At 36.3% G+C, this 23,013-nt stretch overlaps 1 protein-coding gene across 1 annotated transcript in view; it reads left to right on the top strand.

Annotated features, from left to right (window-relative positions):
* Positions 1–16,647, top strand: part of LOC124775898 (protein NDNF) — a 266,228-nt gene extending 249,581 nt beyond the window's left edge. Inside the window, exon 8 of the mRNA XM_047250733.1 lies at positions 10,578–16,647. Within this exon, the coding sequence (XP_047106689.1) occupies positions 10,578–10,722 (145 nt within the window). The 3' untranslated portion in view covers positions 10,723–16,647. The remainder of the gene's footprint in view (positions 1–10,577) is intronic.
* Positions 16,648–23,013: the final 6,366 nt, after the last annotated feature.

The following is a 23,013-nucleotide window of genomic DNA, read 5'->3' as shown; positions in this document are numbered from 1 at the left end:
GATATCGACTGATGTTTTCTTAAGGCTGCGCCCTGGAATGTCTCTTAGCTTCAAGTAATAGAGATGTAGGGGCTTAGCTACTATGGAGTACAACACTTATAGGCATTTATAAAGTTCAAGTAGCTAAGAGTAGGGGAGCCGTACCAACCTGATCTGGTCTTCAGGTTCTGTTGCTTACAATGAGGGGGTGGGAATCAACAGAGTGACTAGGCCCCCACTCTCGAATCCGTCTCTGTGTCTCTCTCTTACACGTTTATGCATCTTCAATCGCCGTTCAACATTTACGTTTTAGTAGTGTGAAAGACACTTCTGCTGTTTCTGGCACTGGTAATTCTATCCACCGTTGCAAACGCATGCTAATTTTGATAACGTCCCGCTACATTATACTAGAATACAGTAAAGTAAGAGTCACCACTTACTAAGAGTTTCAAGAACAATTAGATGGAATAAGGGTGCGAACATGTATTGTTACTTCCAGTTGCCAGCAAATTACAACGTTTTGACGATTTTCGCAACGTGTTCATCATAGCTGTCAAAATTCGTATTTTGAGATGTTATTGCAGGGGACAGACAAATTAGTTTGAAAACAACACATTCGAGAGTTTGACCACATTAGTAACAGATTCGCAGCCTTCTCCAGTATTAAACCACAAACCATGAGCAAACTTGTCTTATATGGGGCGGTCAGAAACAATCTGAAAAGCCTGTAAAAGTGTTGCAGGTTAGGCTGTGCTGAGAAATAATTGTTAAGAATAAAATTCGAAATGTGGTGCAGTTTCCGAGTTATTTAGCATTGAAGTTAGCGAATCAAGGCAATGTGCATGCAAATTCAAGTGGTCTGATAGATATAATTATTTTAGTGTAAGTTGTTCCCATAGCATAGGTGATAGTACACGAGAATGCTCAACCTCTGGCTCGGGTTTGGCCCTTACCACCGTCCGACGTCCAATTTTTGTATTGTTTGTGAGGTACAAAAATTGAGAAAAGCTTTTGATATTCAATGGTCAAAGCGTACACAAGTTGGAGTGAGCAAAATCTCGACTCAACATTTACTGTGGCCTGATGTGCAATGGTACTTCACCAAGCGGGATCTGCAACGGTGTTGTGTGTGTGCTGGATCTCAAAAGCTAATTCCCTACTCTGGCCTTGACTGAATTCACTCAGTCTCAACTTTCCTGTGTTCTGTAGAATGTTAATTTTTCCCTAGTCGAAATGATGGCTATTGCACACTCGCTGACAGTTGGAGAGACGTGCACGATTTCTTTGCCCACAAAAGTTCCCTCAGGAATAATTAACTACCTCTTTGCTATCTGTCGCCATGATACATGAAGCATATCGTCCACACTTCGCAGAAGTAAAGCTCTCAATGCCCTCGTTATTATTCACACACTTGTGTGGTCTACCGTGAGATGAGAGAGATTTTTTGAAATTTTAGTTCTCAAAATTCTTTTATGTAATGGGGATCTCCCCACAATGTCACGTCTGCATCGCCCAGTATGGCTTCAGCCAATCCCCGTCTTGCTAAAAGTGAATTTTATTTTTCTTGCCAGGTCGTCACCTAGCCCTGTTAAAGCCGCCCAGCCCCTTACCCTCAGTCCCGGCTGTATTTACTTTGAAAGGGACAATATATTGTTCTGGCCTTCTCCCTTTCTGCACTGAAGCTCGCTATTCTCTTGTTAAGTGGGGTTTTCCAATGCCATTAACCACCTGTTCGGTTTGTCTCCAAAATGTGTTTCACTTTAAATTACTTATGCATGCCCCTGTCCTTATTGGTAGATATTGTTTTGTTAGTTTTAGGTACATGAGATTACTGCAGTTGCTTTTTGTTGCCTGAGGATATCATACTGTATCGTACTGTCGTTATGAATCAAGCTCATGTAAGGTCCATAAAATTCGGTCGCCTTACATGTTCTCTTGTTTGGTTTTAGGTAACAAAACAAAGAACTCATTTAACAACACCATATCTGATGGGCCGCTTGACTTTGCGCGCGCAATGGCCTGATTGCTAACAGATATAGAAATGGCGCAATGTATCGACTTTTTGTTCGTAATAATTATTTCTCAGCACTATCTACACTGCAATACCCTTACAAATTTTTCAGACTGTCTCTGATCACCTTGTACAAAATATGAGTTACCTCCTGACGAACAAGTATCCAGCAAACCAAGAAAAAATATGGGAAAAGTGTGCACGGTAAGTCCTCAACATTCTAGCATATTTTTGGGAACTATTTTGTAATGCCTTCAGCTGACGGTTCGATCTTCGATCATTTTCAACTACCTGAAATGAGAGAAACATACATTGGATGCGTTAGTGTCACTTATGTATTGAATGTAAGAACAAGTCATAGCCCAAGTTATACTAGGAGGATTATAACTTACTTTATAGAGCATTCTGAAATAGTATATTTTGCCATGTACGTCTTTGCTCCTGTGACTACATATAACTGCCACAGAAAAAATTGGTAATAGTCTCTCGTAATTTTAGGAGCATGTTACTTTTCAGTAATTGTTGGAAAGGTCTTACATATAAGAGCAAAGTTTTTAACGTACACTCTAGGATATGAAACTGCAAAGTGATCTATTGTTATCCAGTGTGTGAGAAACAATGCGCTCAATGGATTGTGATAGAACTAACAGACTAAAGAAAATGAAGCGCTTCTGGCTCAAAGTTAATTCAGAAATTACATTAATTAAGAAGCAGGGAAATGTCCACGTCAGTTTTATTTATGATGCAAGGGAATAATGAGAGATGACTAAAAAATAGTGATGGCACTTAGGTGTAGAGGTATTTTTCTCTGATTTTGGCCAGTCATTACATAGTTCCATTAAAAAGTTACTAATACTGCCAAGATGGCAATTTCCATTAAAATCAGTTCTTTGTAGGACTTCAACATTTTCGCTTGCGGAGATGCACCACCAAGGTAGAGTTGGTCGTTATGAGGAGGCTTAATGGCTGGCAACTTAGCTTGCCAGCTGTGTCTGACAATAACTGCAGCAAATGATGCTGTCTGGTTGGTAATACAAATTTTTGCTATTTTTGTATGCCATCTGTTGATTCCAGGAGCTGAGGTTTTAAACACTGCATCGAGCGAGTAGTATGTCTCATTTGCTCACTTTGTTCTTGCAAGAGTTACACTCAGCCTCCAGACCATGTGAACCAACAGTTAACGCTTAATGTTGCAGCAGTATTCCTGAACGCTGAAGCCTCAGAGATTTAGAGAAGGCTGCCATTTTTCAACAAACAAACTGTTTAACCATATTGGTTGTTGTTCATAGACCATGACGAGCAGTGCACTAACTAGGAAGACAGGAAAATGAGATAGACCTGGATTGTATTCGCGGTACAGATTAATAATCGCTGGATGATGAACAAGTTAGTCTCTCTGTGGTTTTTAGGTGATTTCCCACGCTCATTTAGGCAAATGGTGGCGCGATCCCAGCCCCCTCTAGAAATGGAAGATGCGGAGTAAAGTTTACATGACTTGCCGACAGATGGCACACTTCCCTCTCTTGAACTATCTTGGCCAATGTGGTGACAGGAAAGATGACGATTGAATACAGCAATTACAGGAACTAAAGGACACAATTTTTAAACTATGTTTATAGACAAAGTAAGGCTAAACTGACACAAAGTAAATGTCATCTGACTTTACGGAGTCTCAGTTACATAATGAAGGTGTCTGTAATTACTATTAATGTTACAGATGTACAGTCCACAACACAAAACTGTTCACATGTATTAAGCTCAGATACCTTCGGTTGTGTACAGCCCACACCAGTGGCAATGCAATATACACTCATGTTCAGAAAAAAAAAAAAAAAAACAGAACACTTCGAATGACTAGAAAACGACGTTCATATTAACAGGATATGTACATTAGTATGTTCTGCAAAAATGATTAGCATTTCAGTTACCTCGGTTCAAAATGTATCCTGTTGCCTAGTAGATGCAGGGTTCGCCATGGGCCCAAACAACTTGTTCCATGAGTGATGGCATCAACGCACATGAGGTGCGAATGGCACATATGGTATAGCCATCCATGCTGCGTTCACCTGGTTCCAAAGTTCATTTGTGGTGGCTGGCACTGTGTCACAGTGTTGCGTCTATCGTTTCACCATATCCCACACATTTTCTAATGGTATCAAGTCTGGTGATCCGGCAGGCCAGACCAAAAAGCTGTCACCCTATGACACCAAGAAAAACAAGAGTTTATGCAGCAACATGTGGTCGTGCGTTGTCTTGCTAAAAAATGACATCTGGTATGATGTTTAGAAAGGGTACAGCTACAGGTTGCAAGATGTAATTCACTTAGATCACACTGGTGACAGTGCCCTGGACATGCACCAAGTGCGATTTGTGGCTCCACCCAATTGCACCCAACACCATAAAGCCTTGAGTTAGTGTCAGTATGTCTGGTGCGAAAGCAGTCACTGTGATGCCACTCTACCTGTCTGTGATGAAACAAAATGTGGCCATCCTTTTTCAAACAAACAGAACCTGCATTCGTCCTAAAACACCATCTGATGCCATTCCTGTCCTCAGTGATGCCGTTCCACATGCCGTTGTCATCTGGCATGTTTCTGGAAATTCGTAAAAGGTAGGCGGAATAGTGGAAGACATGCATGTAACAGCGATGGACTGTCACCCCTGATAGCATACGATGTGGTACACTGTTCCATTGTTGCGCCAAAGCTGAGGAGGACGCAGACCTCTCCTGCAATGCCATTAGGATGAGATGTTGATCATCTCGGGGGGTGGTCTGGATGGTGCGACCTGCCAAAACACTTCACCCCACACAAACAGCAATTTCCCGAATGGATGCATCACATTCTCTCTTGTCAACAATGTGCCTTCTTTCAAACTCACTGATTTGACAGTATGGTTCGCACATATGTCTTTGAGGCATCCTGCACGTCCGCTCAAGACACACTGATCCATTACCTTCGGTTTATAGAAACAACGAGAGCCGTAGGCACATTTTACTGGTTGGTGGTGTTGGGCCACGATATCGGTGTTGACCTTGATCCCGTGGGCCAACATAGTTCAAATGCTAATCATTCTGCAAGACATATTAATGTATGTGCCCTTGAATAAGATGTCCTATCTGTAGTCGTTCAAGGTGCTGTTTTTTCAGAACATTAGTGTACAAGTGTGGTTTGGTAAGTGTGGTAAAAAAGTGAGAAAAATGTTTGTTTCGTAAATAACTCACTAGTCAACTTTGAGGGATATTCACTTGGTCCAGCTATCCTCCAGGCTTTCCATCCCACTGGAAAAATGGATTCTGTCAAACTCTGCAAAATACTCGTTGACTGCAACTATCACTTCTTCGTTTGATGAAAATTTCTTCCTAGGAAGCCTTAGTTTCAAGTTTGGAAACAGAGAGAAGTTACTTGTGACCAAGTGTGATGAGTAGGGTAGATTAGGAACCAATCCAGTCCAAAGCCAAATTCAAGCACTTTTGACACTGTTAACGCTAATGTGAGTGATGGTGTATTATCCTAGTGAAAGACCACTTTCTTGAGTGCCAACCTCGGTAAGTCTGGTAAATTTCCATGAAAGAGTGAAACATTTTTGTTGCGCTTTCATGTTGGTACTCTTGATTATTCCAAGGACCATATAGAGAATTTCAAGTATATACAGCGTACAGTTCATTGTTGACAGCCATCTGAACTGGTTAGTTTGTCGACTACAATCCAACAATGAAGCACAATAGCATCTCGCTATGGTTCTGTCTTTTTCCAAGTAATCTGTGAGGATTATTCCTTGGGAATCCCAAAAGAAGGTAGCCATCACCATACAAGCTGCCAAAATGGTCTTTGCTTTCTTCTGAGCTCTTTTACCAGCCTTTGTCATTGTTTCGACTGCTATTTTGTCTCTGGTTTGTACTAATGGTTCCAGGTTTCATCAAGAATCACAAATCCGTGCTAAAAGTCTTGCAGATTGAGATGAAACATTGCCAGACATTGAAATGTTGTGCCAGATGCACTCCTCATCATCTCTTACACAGCTTCTTCATAGCCAATTCTCCATGCAGGATATTACGCACTCGTTCAGTTGAGATACCTAGTCTCAGCAATCTCACGAATTTTCATTTGACATTCTTGAGATTTTGTCTGTGGTTTCCTTTGTGATGACCTCAATTGGATGGCTGGAGTACGCTTCATCTTCTGTACTTCTCTGACCGCATTTAAATTTATTAATCAAAAGTAAATGGGCTTCTATGATGTTGTAGAGTCTGCGTGAATTTCATTCAATTCTCCTTTGACTTGTGCTGCATTCCAACAATTCAGATGAAAATAACAGCAAGGAACCAGTTTCAATCATGATCAACACACCGACCGATTCAGACAGCTGTCAACAATGAACTGTACACTGTGCATAGTTGAAAATCTCTATACGGACCTGGGAATAATCAAGCATACCAACAATGAAAGTGCAACAAAAATGTTCCATTCTTTCATGGAAATTTACCAGACTTATCAGACCGCCTTCTTACACTTCCAGCGTCACATATAACACACTTTTAGCAGTGTACTTGTTCCCTTCTCAATGTAATGATTTTGCTTACAGACATTCTTGATTTTCTGTGATTGTGTACAATTGCTGCACATTGTTTCATATACATACTATAACATTTACTTTTATCTGTTTGAAACACTGAGATGTTTCTGCCTTGAATAGACAAATAAGAGAAGTGCTATGTAGATCTGTGGTAGCCACATAGCAGTGTTCTGAGGATCTATAACTCCACAAAAGAAATTAAGGTTTGTGTCCCCTTGATAACATTTATTTATGTTGTATTGTTTATTGATTTATTGTAAGTGTAACGCAAACATAGCCAAGGTATTGCAAATTTGAAAACACACTGTACCATAGATGACTATGTGACAGTCAGTCATTTATTGCCAGTATGTCGCAGTATATGTAGGCCACAAGAGAAAGCTTGCTGGCACTTGTCCAGTATGATGGTTTCAGTGTGCTATCCCAATGAAGCGATACAGTGCCGCAGGGTCACTCACCATTTCACATGAGTTGAATTGTTTAGCAATGGTTTTCATAAATGATCAACTGGCCTCTTTGAGAGCTGAACTTGAATCTCATTGAAAATTTGTGGGCCAAACTGAAGTGTCACGTGAACTTAAACCAGCTGACACTATATCCTGGACCTGGTGTTGAACAGCTGGGAATGGCAGTCTCATGGACAAAGAGACATGTTTCCAGAGACTAATCACCTCTGTGCCTCACTTGATTAGGCTAATGGTAGGTGGAGCTGAGACTGGCCTCATCACTGATGTGAAACTTTCATCATCTCACATTACTCCATTATAATACAACATCTGACACAGGTGTATGTATGTTAATCAGAAATGTGCCTGAAATCATTGTACTTTACATTTTATTTACGGAATTCATGGCAGTTAATTGTTAACATAAGCAACTTTGGAAAAATCATAAACAAGTCAATTTGAATAAAAATAGAAATGGTGTCCTTGTATGAGACAGTCAGATAAAACACTTAACATCAACCAATACAAAGACAGGTAAACCTTAAAATAGTAATATTTTCTTCCTTACTGCCTTTCCAACATTTCCTGCATCTTTTGTGCAAAAGAAGTGCATTCAGAGCATACAAAGGCTCATTTTCAAGTTAACTCTCTTTGGAAGTCAAAGGATAACATTCAGTGCACTGTGTCCATTTCTATATGTTAGTTTCAAGAGAAATGACCACTGCAGAATATGAATTCAATGTCTTCTTCTTCAGATTGAATTTCTGAAGCATTGTCTTCAACAAAATTTGTATCAGACTATGAATAAGTAGAAGATTGTTTCCTATGTCATTCTCTTTTTCTTTTTCCAGAGCAAAACTTTCACTCGTGTCTCCTTTGATTCTGCTGCAGCTGTAATCTCTTTGAATTATTTCAAACGTTTCCTGTATAGATACAATGTTAGCTACTTAACAGATTCAGAATGTTATGGTTTTAGTATATCAAGTGGCTCTTGATGTGGCTTGCTGATTGTGGGAGCTGGCTGGATACTAATTGAACTCACATTTCTCTGTTGTTTACATTTTGTATGTCAAACTCATCTCTAAGTATATGTCTATTACATGGAAGGTGTCCCATTTACCAGAAGTCATTTGTAGCATTTTGCATTATTACTGGGCTCAAGGAGGCTTGCTTCAAATAACTTCACAATCAAGAATAAGACTGCTACTTGACTTGGGTTATTTGCCTCCCAGGTTTCTACTTTCTGGGGATAATGTGTTTTAAACACTTTCTGGATTTCACACAAGAGGCTGCAGTTTATGTGAGGAAAAGTATGATATATAGATGGTGTGAACACAGTTTTCTCTAGCTCTGTCTGTCACATGAATGTAATATGCTGCCCATCAAATATTAGCACAACAAAATCATCATGAGAAAGTTCACAAAATTGTCAGACTGCTTAGTACATATGTGAATCTGAACCATCTACTAAGGCAGCAAGGTTAAGTTACCCTATTATCAAACATAGAGCCCTATAAGCAAGACAGTCAGGTTTTACGATACATATGGTATTGCATATTAGGAGTAAGCCATCTTATGTGAGGAACTTAGCCTCATAGTTATGATGCTCATGATGAAAGCTGGAGCTTTGATAGTTGTGTCATAGGTGTGAGATCACCCCGTATGCAGGTGGGCAAGGAGCAGGGAGAGGCTACAGTATTTGCTAGGGTGCAGAGAAAGAGTGGTACGTGTGAGATGGTACATCCAGCAGGCCCTAAGCTGTGCTATGGCAAGAGGCTAGGTGGAGAAAGGGAAACAGCTTGGTCACATTATTGCAACTCCAGTTTTGGGATCTGGGGCTATGGAGGGAGTATGAGCACCTGACTCTGGTCCTCAATGTTGAATGTATGTGGTGGGGAAAGGAAAACAGGTTCATCACTATGGAAGGATAATTGTTGGGAGAGATGTAAGAGGGTAGCAGCAGGACCTGAACTGGCTACTGGCAGCTCAGAGTAACATCAGATCTCTGTGACAGAGCAGTAGGAACTGAGGCCTTATTACCTTTGGTCTCTGTCACTCTTTCTAAATCAAAATCATGCCATGCTCAAACTACTTGATATAATACTGAAAAAATACATAGAATTAAATTATATCACAAAATTTCTGGTGCGGCTGGGCCAGCTAGCCCTTAAAAATGAGCCATCCCTGTGTGTGAGAGAATATTATTATGTTGGTGATTAAGTGATTTTACATCAGTCAGAGCATTTGCCAAAACTTTATCTTTGATGAAGCTCATATTGCAAATGTAGGAGAGAGTAACTAATTGAATAATTACACAGTTTTTTGGCATGAATGAACATGATAATGATTTCCTTTTTGTCAAATTATGCGCTTAATTGTAAGTGCCAGTCTCAACATTAATCCTTTTGTCCATTTACTCAGGAACACTAAAATTCACTGGCACTCTCAGTTTTGAAAACAATTTTAAAAAACCCAAATTAAGTTGCTGGACAGACAGTTTTGTCTGTCTGGATTAAACCATTCACAGAAGCACGATACAGAATGGGAAAGCAGATGCAGCAGAAAAAAAATCACTAAGACAAAATTAAGTAAAGAGAATAAGTTTTAGAATTTTTTGACATTGTTTTTTTAGCTAGTGCTACAGTAGTTTTCTTAAAGATTACAAATAAGGTATACCAGTGTTGTACTCATCAGTACAAGAGAAACTACCACAGAAAGCCATTGGCACCTACCATGATGGAGACAGAAAAATATTGATCAGGTGGTGGCAGCAAACTCTGGTTCAACAAATGATGACTAGGCACTATGATGGTGCTCCACTTGCACAGCTTTGCTAACACCTCCTTCTGACTGCATCTAGCACTGCTACTCAAAAATCACTGCATTCTTTGTGATCTATGTTGATACCCTATCATTCTGAGAATAATGCTGAATTGGTATTAATTTCAACTGCGATGTGTAGAACATCTCACTGGTATGATAATATGTTGCTGCTATAATGCCACATGGGCATTAACAGACTGAAAGTATTGCCACAAATTGTGACATGGCTGTACACACTGAAAATGCTCATTGTGGAAGTTAGTCATTTTCTGTGTGAACAGTTTTGTTCTTTTAGGTGTAAATAATTAAGAAAAGACATACTGTATGGATGTGTTGTAGATTATGATTGCACTATACATGGAGTAGTTGAAACCTTGACTTTCACAAACTGAACCATTACAAAGTTATTGGGCTTCCAGTGAAGAGAGTTGTAATATTTCAAGGAGAGATTCATTCTCATAATATTCTGGGAAAGAATTTTATGACTGGATTGCAGAGCATGGTGCTTGGTAAGACAGAAATGGAATGAGTGCTTACTAAAAAATATACATAGTTAAATGTGTGCAAGAGATACAAATTTTAGTCCTTTGGCATTTCATATTTTGTAAAGTTTAATGATACATAAATTCAGCTCACTCACTTGTATAACTAGAAAAGTATTTTCTTTAGTCTCTCCTTATAGTATAATACAACTACTTCTGTACGATAGCTATCACTGCATTGTCTGATAATAATTGTTACAGAGCGAGTAATGTGACCACACATGAAGTCACTGGCCTAGAACCAGGTCGCAGTTATGTGGTTCAGCTCACAGTGCAACGGCCAGGTGGACGACCTCTCTCATATGATCTTCTGCCAGTGCGCACCACAACAGAATGTCTACAATAAGTTTATGTGTGCATTCTCTTGCATCTATCAACTTATGTAAGAATGATAACAGATGATGTTGTGAATGTAGCAGGAATGTCTGTACCTGGACTCTTACCTTTCCATGTAAGGAAACATTTAAGACTAAATATTATAAGAGGCTATGGACATAACAGGTATAGGGCCTTCATATATTTGCTGCTCAAGATATGTACTGTCTTAGTGGCATGAGTTTGTATGTGAATCATTTGATAATTTAATTTTGTTGAAGTATTATTTCTATTAGTTAAGATCAAACCAATGTTGAATTGTAGACTGCGCAATATTTATATTCTAGGCACAGTTAGTTAAGTCCATATTTTCTGACCATGTTTGATACAATATTGATTAGATTTGTTATGTAATAGGAATTTAATTTCCAAGTATGTGCCAATAACTAATAAGCTTCTGCAATATTACATATGGAATCCAGCATACCTGTGTAGAATGGTTGCTTTTCCCACACTGTGATCAAGGAGAGAAGAAATTCCAAGTGAAATGTATAGAGAACACAATGTAGTCTTCACAGATTGTAGATGAAATATCAAAACTCTAAACCACTTTTCAGCACAGACCTCACAACATTCAAGATTAGTCTCTACATGTGACAAATCTATAGCCTTCTTACACAGTGTTAGCAATACCTCCACCGAACTCTTTCACATTAAATTGTACTTAATTTTCTACCACTGATTTCTCTTGGAAATCTTAAATACAGTCATTCAATATATTATGCAATGAATGTGCGTAATGGTGAAGATGCTTTAAATTCAGATTACTCTTGGTCTTGAATATCCATGCATAGCTGTACAGTATTACTGAAGTAGAATATCAAAACAAATACATTATTAACATTTTGACCTGGGTTCCTGTAAGAATAGTTCAGAAATAAGCTGCAGTGCTATCCCTGAATGTAACTGTCACAATAGTATAAATGTAGCTTGAGTGCTGTATACTCTGCAGGTTGCTTAAGTAACATACAATGAAAGTGACATTTTACATAAATCCACCAATAATGCTTTCTATTTTTGAGAGAATGTCTGTTATTTTCTTCATACATTGAACAAAGATGGAAAATTCACTAGTCTGAAGAAACATGTTCTAAAAGGACAGCATAAAAAAATGCAAACTTTATATAAATGAAATGACAGATACTGCAATAGTGTATCAGATATGTATTTTGTAAATGGTTCAAAAAGAGTCTTAAACCAGTATTCAAATTTCTTGAAGGTTATTTGCTATATCTTCATTGTTCTGTCTGCAACCATTCACAAAAAGCAGCTTTGTGAATACAATAGAATATGTGCACTTGTCCCATACATGCAGAGTTCTTTTTTTCTTTTTGTCAAGTATCACTATACAAATACAGAATTGGCCACAATCTATTCAGTGTAGCAGTTATATTAATAACCAGTCACATCTGCTATAGGGATCACAATCAAAAGACTTTCAGATCCATCCAGCAAAAGGGAGGAATTAATCCTGCTAAAAGCCTCTACTTTAATGTAGATTGATTATAATCTTTTTAGGAAAAGAACAAAGTCATTAATTCCACTCTTCTTTATGCCACATTAGAAGCTCTATGCAACATCACATACATCTTTTGTAACTGTAGATCCTTTTGCCATAAGACCTGTGCATTACAATAGTTAATACAATCAGTTGGAACTACGTACATTTTCAAAGAGGATGATAACACATAACAGTATGTACAGTCAATAAAGGACTGAAATTTATTGAACTGATTTCTTGTCTGTGATCAGTTATTCAGTAGTTCATGGATAGCAGTTTTGGGGATGAACATGTCTTCTTGAGTTTCACATGCACGTGTTTCTCTGGAACTCCATTTGAATTTAGTACCCCTGAAGAGTCTCTTGGAACATGTCAAGTATTGAAGAAGTACCTAGTCATTCCATAAAAATTCTTCTGCCAGATACACCCTGCTCCATGTATTTCCTTACATAGAAATTGTCTATGTTACTTATTAAACAGTGGTTCTTGATGTTCTACTGCAAATGGCTTTAAGCATCATGTCATCCTTGGTCAACTACTCATAACATACTCATGCCTTCCCTGAACATTAGTGTGCACACACACACACACACACACACACACACACACACACACACACACACACACACACACCTCCCTCTCAACATATGTAAAGAAGTATATTATCCCATGCTTCATTTATAAGAGTCAGAAGTTACTACCTTCCAATGCACCTTTTGATGAAAAGTGTAACATTTGAAACTTCCTGGTAGGTTAAACCTGTGTGCCAGACCAACACTCAAACTCGGGACCCATGGACAAGTGCTCTTCTGACTGAGCTACCCAAGCATGACCCATCCTCGCAGCTTCAGTTCTGCCAATACCTCATCTCCTACCTTCCAAACTTGGAGCTTCTGTGAACCTTGCAGAACCTTGTAAAATTTATATAATTGTTAAGAGAGCAGAATGCGACACTACTAAGACAGGTAACAGTTTATCTTTTTTAATAATTTGCAATATTAAATCACCAATTGTACTTTTATTTTCAGTCAACTGTGCAATGTGAAGTGAAATATTTTTGCGAATTCAAGACAGCATTGCAAAAAGGATATGTAGGAAGCAAGTGTCATATTTTATATAGTAGTACCTAAGTTTCTCTTTAGAAATGACATGTGATGACATCCTAATTCAATTCAGAATACAATTTATGCCATTAGTTTTACTATAGACATCAGGGATCTTAAACATTTTCATTTAGGTTATCTTGTTTGACTCCAATGAAACATCGAAGCAAAAAAATTTGCCAACAGTATTCAAATTCTGGTGACTCATACTTGTTACAGATTGAATGAATTTATTTAACTTGAAAAATAGAAAAGTCTCTCTTCTTTAGGATATTAGTGACAAAAGCACATAGAATAGTCCTTGTACTAGAAGTAAATACAGTCTGCTCATTGCTCAGGATACTAATATAATTATCTGTTCTCAGGAGCTCAAAACTTTTTAATAACACACAATTTTCTTGCCTAACAATGTAAATCATGAGTTGAATAATAATTTGAATTAGAACAGATTGCTGGGAGGCATCAAGCAGTAAACAGTCTCATTTAAAAGTAACCTCTTGGATGTTAGTTTTTCAACAAAGTTCTTTCTTAAGTGAGGAAGAAACACACACACACACACACACACACACACACACACACACACACACACACACACACACAAGTCTCACATATATGGTTAATGTCACCTCTGATTGCTCTAGGGATAAAAGGCATGTGCAAGGCTGAACCCAGAAGGGGGTTACAGGCAGCTGGAGGAACGGGACTAGTGAAAACTAAGGCCAGGGAGGTTACAGAAATAAAGGTAATGTTGCAGGGGGAGTTTCCACAGGCGCAATTTAGAAAATCTGGTACTGCTAGAAAATAATCCAGATTTTACATAACCCTTTCCCCTTCTCTGTTTCTCTCCTCTCTCTTTTTTCCATGATCCCACATCCCTGTACTCTCCCACAGAGAGCATTTCCCCCACCCACACCCTGCTAACCCCGACACTTACAACTCATACCACACCTCTTTTGTGCCTCCAAACTCAGATGACAGAGATTGCTTTGCACCCAGATGTGACAGTGGCCATATGTGTGTGAGGTTTTGAGTATGTTTTTTTTCTTCTTGACCTGACAAAGGACTTTGTCTGAACACTAATACCAAACAGTCTACTTTTAAAATGCCTGCCCACTGCTCAGTCCTACCTGTCTGTGGTAAGTAGTAATCTATTCTAATGCATATGATTTTTTAATAAAATTTTTCTTAAGAGCTACAACACTATTAGCATATACAACAAAACTAATAAGAAAGATGAAGGAGAAAACTGTAAGATAGAAAACGGGTGTCACAGGTGTTGTACGGAAGTATTAATATTTGAAAGTAACTTATTTACATCCTATCTAGTACTGAGAACAATCAGCCTGACATATTGTCCTCAATCAACAACTGAAATTATCTGCCAATTTTTTTAAGTAAGTAACTCACATCTTGAAAATAAATTCAAAACTAAACTTGAAGCAAATGTGTCAAATGTAAAGAATAGTTGTAATTACTGGTAAGGGGAAGTTCATCAGCTTCAAAAATGAAAAACATTATTCCAAATTAGTTTAAATAAATACCTTCACAATTACAAAAGCACATAAAGCTACAAATAAGAGCTAATTATAGCATCATTAATAGTGCCTGATAATTAGTTGATTATTTGAGGTAATCCTTGCCTTGCTTTGGCATGAAAACTAGCTCAACCCAATCATTTACAGGAAGGACTACTACTGCTATAAAGTTCAAATCACTGTACAGCTTGGAAATTTTCACACATGCAAAGCAGTGTCAGAGGTAATTCCACAAAATGTACTGCAAAAATTCCCAGAGCTAACCTAGGACCAAATCTTTATTTTTGCAGAATTCCCATTAAGCAATTAATTTATGCATCTACTGCCAATAACAGAAACAAGTTATGGGAGAAAACTATAATTCTCTTACTACAAAATCAGTGCAAAACCAAACATGATGTGCGTCAAATTCAGAACCAAGAAGTGAAATATATGTTTCTTTCATTGAATTTTGTCAGTTGTTCATCTTTTAGAAAGTATGCATTCCTCACACCCTGTACTATTGAATGATTATGTCTTTGCCTTGTTGCTTTCTTTGTTTCTCTATTGCTCTACATTAGTAGTTGCATGAGAGGGAATCTTCGATTCTTTAAGAATGAAACCGTTAAGTTTACCTTATTTCTAATTTTTATGTTGTTCTTTTTTTTTCCTTATTTAAATGCAATATAGCACAATCAATTCCCCCCATTGGGCTGCACGTATTAGCCAAATTGTATTATACAGTTCTTTTCATGTTTCTATCACAATTCATACTGATTAAAACTGAATTCTTTGTTTCCATGTTACTTTAAAAATACTCTTGCTAACCCTTCTGCTTTTCTGTGTACCACCTTCCACTGAGTATGATGGCTATTCAGATCTTTCTCTTTCTTCCTAAGTTCCTTTCTACCTACTTTGTTTCCTTTCCTCATATCTACCATTCTTCTTCTTACTCTCCTCCTCCATCTGTTCTTTTGCATCTCTTCTCTGAAGTGCTGTTTTGTGAAGCAGTTCTCTATTCCTGTTATTTTCTGTTGCACTGTTTTTGTTAAGTTACCTGTTACCTCTGTAATTTTCAAACTTTTGTGCATCCGGGAGGGTTACTAAGCAATGCACTGTCCCTCTTTTAGATTAAATGGCTGAATCGAATAGTATGATAAAATAGTCATTTAGTCTCTCTTTCAAATATCATTCTTACAATATGAGAAAAGGAAAGTTGCCACTCACCATACAGCGGAGATGCTGAGCTGTGATAGGCACAATAAAGAGATTCACACAATCATAGCTTTCGGCCATTAAGGCCTTTGTCAGCAGTAGACACACACACACACACACACACACACACACACACACACAAGCAAGTGCAACTTGGACTTGGAGAGCTGAAACTACAGTACTATAGTTTCAGCTCTCTGAGACTGCAGATGTGTGTGCAAGTTGCACTTGCTTGAGTGTGTGTGTGTGTGTGTGTGTGTGTGTGTGTGTGTGTGTGTGTGTGTGTGTGTGTTTTCAACAAAGGCCTTGTTGGCCGAAAGCTCACTTTCTACTTTCTGACAGTCTTTTTGTTGTGCCTATCTGTGACTCAGAATCTCCGCTATATGGTAAGTAGCAATGATCCTTTTCATAACAGAGAATGTGAAATATATATTTCATTTTAGAATATGATAATTTGATGCAATTACTCTATCTCTTTCTTTCTTGTTGTCTCTCATTATCAGCCCCCCTCCCCACCACACACACACACACACACACACACACACACACACACACACCACACACACAGCATAATACTATTCAAGTAAACAATTATATAGTTGTTTTCCTTTCCTGATTAGAGTATTTGTAGCAGTTTCTCTAATTAATATGATTCCAGAAAGCTAGTTTTAGTGGCTTCTTTTGTGACAGTAGCCAAGTTATATTAATGCCATAGTTGTTGCTACATTTGTATATCTGTGTAGATACCAACACACACAGTATAAGACTATATGTTTGTATAACATCAATATCACTTTTTGACAGAGGTTCTATTTACTGTATGCATTACAGAAACTATGTCATCTGTATTTCCACACCCTCATTAGCAGTTTCCAAAGACTATGAAAAAAAATTCCCAGGACCATCATCTCAATTTCATCCAGCCTACTGAATGACCTTTTGAATCTGAATAGTTACTGATTCAATTACTATGTAAGTCTCACTCATAACGAAGTACAATTTTAAAGTATGAGCCAAACTGCAGAATGCACATTAAATATTTTCATTTATTTCACCTGGCAATTATTGTGTATTATCGACAATCAGCCCTCTTCTTAATTTGTTACTGGATATGCAATTCTTCACATATTTTTGAAAATAATAAATATTTCCCAAGTGGTGTTCCTTTCTTTACAACTGACTCTAGAAGTATATTGAAGCTTCAGGCATACATACTAATTCAGTTTCTTACATAAATTGAATCTCTTGTTTCAGAAAATAAAAAATAGAAATCATCGTTGCAAAGGAAAGGAGTCTGACAACTGAGCTGTTAAAACACAAACAGAGAAGGTGACAACACATAAATAAAAACACTGTATTGAATCTCTTAAGTTCATAACTGTTTAAAGCAGTATTTTCATGTTGAGTGAGAGGGACATTGAGGAGACAGGTGAATGCTAAGGATAGCTGATACAGTTCATGCTCTGGACTTTGAATCTCAGCAATTGTAGTCTGTTGTTATTGTTATTTTTTCTTAATCTCCCATAATGTTTGCATTTCCTGTTCATTGTTCAGATGAACTTCCCTTACATATTAATATTGCTCATCTTCTGTTTTGCATTGTGTTACCTACACTTTCAAGCATTAAGTCTTGATATGAAATAGTTTTCACATTGTCTTTCTTCATAGTTACAGATTTAATCAGTCAACTCTATACAGCCAACTTCAAAGTTATAAAATAACTCTAAAATTGCTTCTGATCAAACACTATCATATTTCACATTCTATCAGTAGTATTGTAAAAAAGTGGAGTGAGTTTTAATTTCTTGTCTGAAGAAAGATTTCAGTGTACACTCCACACCTTGTTCTGTTAATTAAAATGCTACAAAATAGCATTGTACCAAAAATTTCTGGTATGTTGTAAGTTGCAAATATCTGAACAGCACACTGAGATCAGTTGTTGAGCTGATGTGTCAGGAATGATAAGTTCATTAAGGTTTGCCAAGAAATTAATTTTAAATTGTATGGAGCATTCTTAATATACAATTTCGTCTTTTTTTAAGGCACACCTATTGTAATTCCAAGTTAATGAAACTTCTCAAATGCAAACTATTAGACTCTTACAATTATGAATATTAGGCACTTGAATCATAATGTCATGTAAGGACCCATCAAAACAATAAGAACATTTTTCGTCTAAATTGGTGTACAATAATATATAGAAAGAGAAGAGTTAAAAAGTGCACAAGTGGTGATTTTATTTTACAGTGCCCATTACCATACAGAGCAGCTATTCTGAATAATTTCTTAATATTAATTTTTTTTTGTCTTCTGTACATCTTTATTATCTACATAAAAATAATAACACAAAAGAAGTTTATACTTAGTCAATATGTTTTAGACACAGTGAGCATTTACCTTTATTTACAAAAGTATTCATAATATACCTCAAGAAATTTTTATGAATCATGTTTTTTAAAGTTTTTTATGAGGCTATTTGTGTTTTATAGACTGAACAAATAATTTTTGTGAAATAGGAATGAACATGGGCACAGTAGAAATCAGTGAGTATATTATTTGAGTCATTTACCTGAAGAACTGTATAAATACCTTATGACAAGCGATAAGAGGGCTAAGACCCATCTGAACTACTGTTACCAGAAACACAAACTAAATGTAAAATATCTTTCTTCAAACACTCAAAACTGTGATGACAATAAGTCACTTTATCTGATTTTCTTTTCTAATTGCTCAACTGATGAACAGCCTACTCTTTCTGGAAAAGAAAATTCTTCACCACAAAAATCACCAATTGTATATTACAAGAGATTGATAAAAGTAAGCGACTAAAATTTAGATCAATGCACTCAAATTATAAAGAGCAGTGGACCACTGGTGGTTTCACAATTATACTACTAGTGGCTTTTCCTACAATTCCTTCATGTCATTCTATTTCCATACCACATGGTATATTGCAGTCCCTTATATATTTTTGTTTTCTGTCTGTCAAATGTTAAATTACAATCATCTTTTTTTATTATGCTGCAAACAATCATCATAATTCCTGATATATTGTTTCACTTACATTACACACAGTACAACAACAGAGCAACAAAGTACTGATTTCTCAAAAGACCTGTTTTCCATCTCATCAGGTGAGGCAATTAGAGAAAGTACAGAATTAAAAAATATAACAAAACTGTTTATTTTATTTTTTTTTTTTTTGTTCCTTCATCTTTCTTCACCTCAGATATGAACATTCACTGATTGCAAGTTAGTCTGCTAATCAAACAATACTTCTAGTGATTTTCTTATCTTGTAAGTATTTCTTTGCGAATAAATAACAGAACCGTGTTTCTTCATATTTCTTGCCCATTTTCATTCCTAATGTATTGTGTGCTTAGTTTTCTTTTTGTATTGAGAATGTGGCAGATTCCACATAATAAACCATCCAGTGTATATAATCTTAAGTAATGATTTTCTTATTTATTATTAAGAAACTGCCTCTTAATATGAGTTACTGTACATATGAATGAAATTGTGAATAAACATTTTTGACTGTTTTACTACTCAGTTGATTTTTATGAATCCCATTATATATGTAAAACCCATTATAGAAGCTAAAATACACAGCAAAAATATTTTTCTTTGATCAGAGTCAGAACAGTTGTATGATGAAAATAATATTTACCAACATATTCCCTGTTTGGTTTCATACAGAGCCAGGCCAAGGAAATTAACATATTGCCTAGCTTGTATTCATTTTACTTATTTTGGCCTTGAATCTTGCATTATACATTGAACATAAGATGTAATTGAAATCATGTAAATAGAGATACAAAAAAGTTGTACAGAAATTCAGGCAGCATAATAATAAGTTGTAATAATAAAACTATACAGCACAGCTCAACAAAAATTAACCCATTACTGAACCAAAACTTTATCAGATCATTTTTCACAAACTTTTATTCATAAATACGTTACATCGAGTGATTAATTGAATAAAAAGTTGTTTCGAAAATTTTCAGTTTATTAGAACAAAAACTACAGACTGTCCCATTTTTGGGACATTGGCCAAATGTGCTATCCAAATTCACAATCTTATTCTCCATGCATAATACTGTAAGAAACAAAACAAACAATAAATAAAGAATGTCTTAATACTATTGAATGTCTATTCAGTATGTCGTGTACACCAACATTGCACCTATCACAAATTTTTGTTGTTTTATTCTTGCAGTAAGCACATCTTTTCTGTATTTTACTTGGCACAAAGAAATGATTTCCTGGATCTAGTTGTATATTTGTGCTCACCCATTGAGATGTTTGTATTTTCCCACCTCCGCGTTGCAAATGTTTTAACTTTTGAGTGGAATGCCCAGTCGATGTGCTGTTGTTTTCACGTCAATTCTACCAACAGTGAGAGTTGTTTGGTTCTCGGGGTGTTGTAAAATTCCTGGATTCGTCTCGTCGCTGTGCAGCCCTTGAAAAGGATTGTGGAAAACTCCCAAATAAATTCCAAAGTACAGTGCAGTTTTAACACAAATATATTTCCAGGACTCTGAGTCCGAGCCTGGTGAACTGTACCGGTTACATCACATGTACCCAAAGTTGACATCAAACGACACAGAATTCACAGCAATCAACAAACGAGTGAGCCTACAATTAATTTGCTCGCAACCCTAGCCAAAAAACGAGTGCCCCAAGGTGCCTGCGTGACCTCAATTTATACTTTTGTTAACAATTACCTACAATGAAAATTACAATTTTATGTAAAATCACAATTAAAAGTTAAACCGAATATGAGATACACATTGGTAAAAATTTACAATCTCAGTGCTGAACAAGGTGAACCTATTTTCAACTTAGTTACGAGTTAATATAACATTTTCTGACTAGTTATGTTACAGGTAACAATTACATTTCTAAATTTGTTTATAACAAATCAACTAGTGCCTGAATTTTAGTGCTAACATATATCGGAGATTCAATTAACATTCTTTATTTATATGTTCTGTTTAAATTGTTGTAGTAATTTTGTAATGATAGGTTTACTGGTACATCCTGACCATGTGCTACATTTCTTTCGATTAGTTACAGTATTAATTTCACATTTATATTGTGTTTTTCACATAAGAACAATGTAGATCAGCAAAGCGTCATTTTCGAATTATATGTATACTGAAATAGTGGTTATTTTTGTATGTAATTTGGAAACAGGTCACTTTACAATTGGGCAATTAGGACTGGTGGTTATCTTTAATGCTCCCCGAGGGGTTCTGATAGGTAGCAATGAGATACAGTAATATTTCAATACCCCCCTGAAGAGTTTTGCCTAGATGAACTTCTTCCAACAGAAATGTTAGTGCGATTGATGTGATACAGTACTAGTTGGACAAAATAACACAAACTGCATATATTTTAAAAGATACAAAACTGAATCATGAAACTTTACATACAGATAAATTTTCCAAATAGCTACAAACATATACATCAAGAAAACAAGAATTGGAAATATGAGATTACAAAGAAATTTCCAAACTTTTACAAAATCATAATTTACATCAAATTTTCTGAATGAATGTTTTTCAGAAACTATCACTTCTAGAGCGTCCTTGTTTTTGCCACTTCTAGAGCATCCATTAATTTTCCCTCCTTCAAACACTCAAACACAACTAAGCTAACAAATTTCAAATTTGATTAAAGTGATTACGTTGCACTTTCAAAGTGTCCATATGACATGTTCTAGAATAATAGTATCATAGAAAAGACAGAAGAATAAAATTTATCCTAACAGTTTGCAATACCATAAAATATTCTACAAATCTTGTCAAACATGAACATTCAAAATTATATATGTATATTTATATTGTGACAGTATAGAAACTGTTCATTTATGTCCAATCCGGGTTGTTGTCACAAGTACCTGAATATACTACGTACAGTCACAATATATATATATGTATCTATATTTCTTGGCTTTGTACATCAAATGCAATAACATTTCAAAATGTTTACCAGACATCCAGAAAGGCAGATCAAATTAAACTGAGAGACAGCTTTAAGATTTTATAAATTGTGAGACAATAAGTAATACGTCAATAAAATTCCTGAAAGTGGCAAGATACAGTTAAGCAAGTGAAAATGCAATTGTCCTATAGTTAGCAACTTTGTAGTAAGGAGATTTTATAAAAAAAATCCAGAACCTTGTCACATGGTATCTTATATTTCATTTTGTCAAAGTCCTCAGTCTGTCTATTAAAGTTGTCATTTCCTACCCCTCAGTACCTAACTAGCCTCCATATCATGTCTAGTGAGATGTGAGTAGTGTAAAATAATAGTCTTTCAATGTGATTTGTGTGCTGTGTGTTGTCATAGTTGTTCAAAAATAACTCTCAATTGTAATTTCACATCAGCATTTCCTTCAATCAAAATGTATAAGAGTTCTATTTCACCTGATTCAAATCATTTATAAGTTCTGTTGTGTGTGACTGCACAGTATCATCATCATCATAATCCTCTCAATTAAACTAATCATCAAAACCATTAATAAATGAGGGTTGAATACCACCGAACCACCTCAGCAGCATTGCATATCATATAACCTAAACCTATAATAATAATAATAATAATAATAATAATAATAATAATAATAATCCTCATCCAAATACCCCTATGAAAATGCAATATTAAATCAAACCATCTTCCATCAATAAACCGTAAACATCAATTCATGTGAATCAGAAACAGGAATGAGTCGGCAACCTCAAATCCTTAATACAAATGCAAATCACATCATCACTTACCTTATTTCAAGACAATCCTCAACAATTCATATCAATTTCAACATCTCTCTCGTTTGTACATAACTGAGTGAAACATGTATCTAGTATATCATGGTGTTAATCCCTTCTTCACAGCATATATCACTTCAAACCTTTCATAAATCA

The sequence above is a fragment of the Schistocerca piceifrons genome, chromosome 2, assembly GCF_021461385.2.
Source record: "Schistocerca piceifrons isolate TAMUIC-IGC-003096 chromosome 2, iqSchPice1.1, whole genome shotgun sequence".
NCBI classification, from domain to species: domain Eukaryota; kingdom Metazoa; phylum Arthropoda; class Insecta; order Orthoptera; family Acrididae; genus Schistocerca; species Schistocerca piceifrons.
Note: the sequence above shows the minus strand (reverse complement) of the source record. Positions and strands in the feature narration are given on the sequence as shown.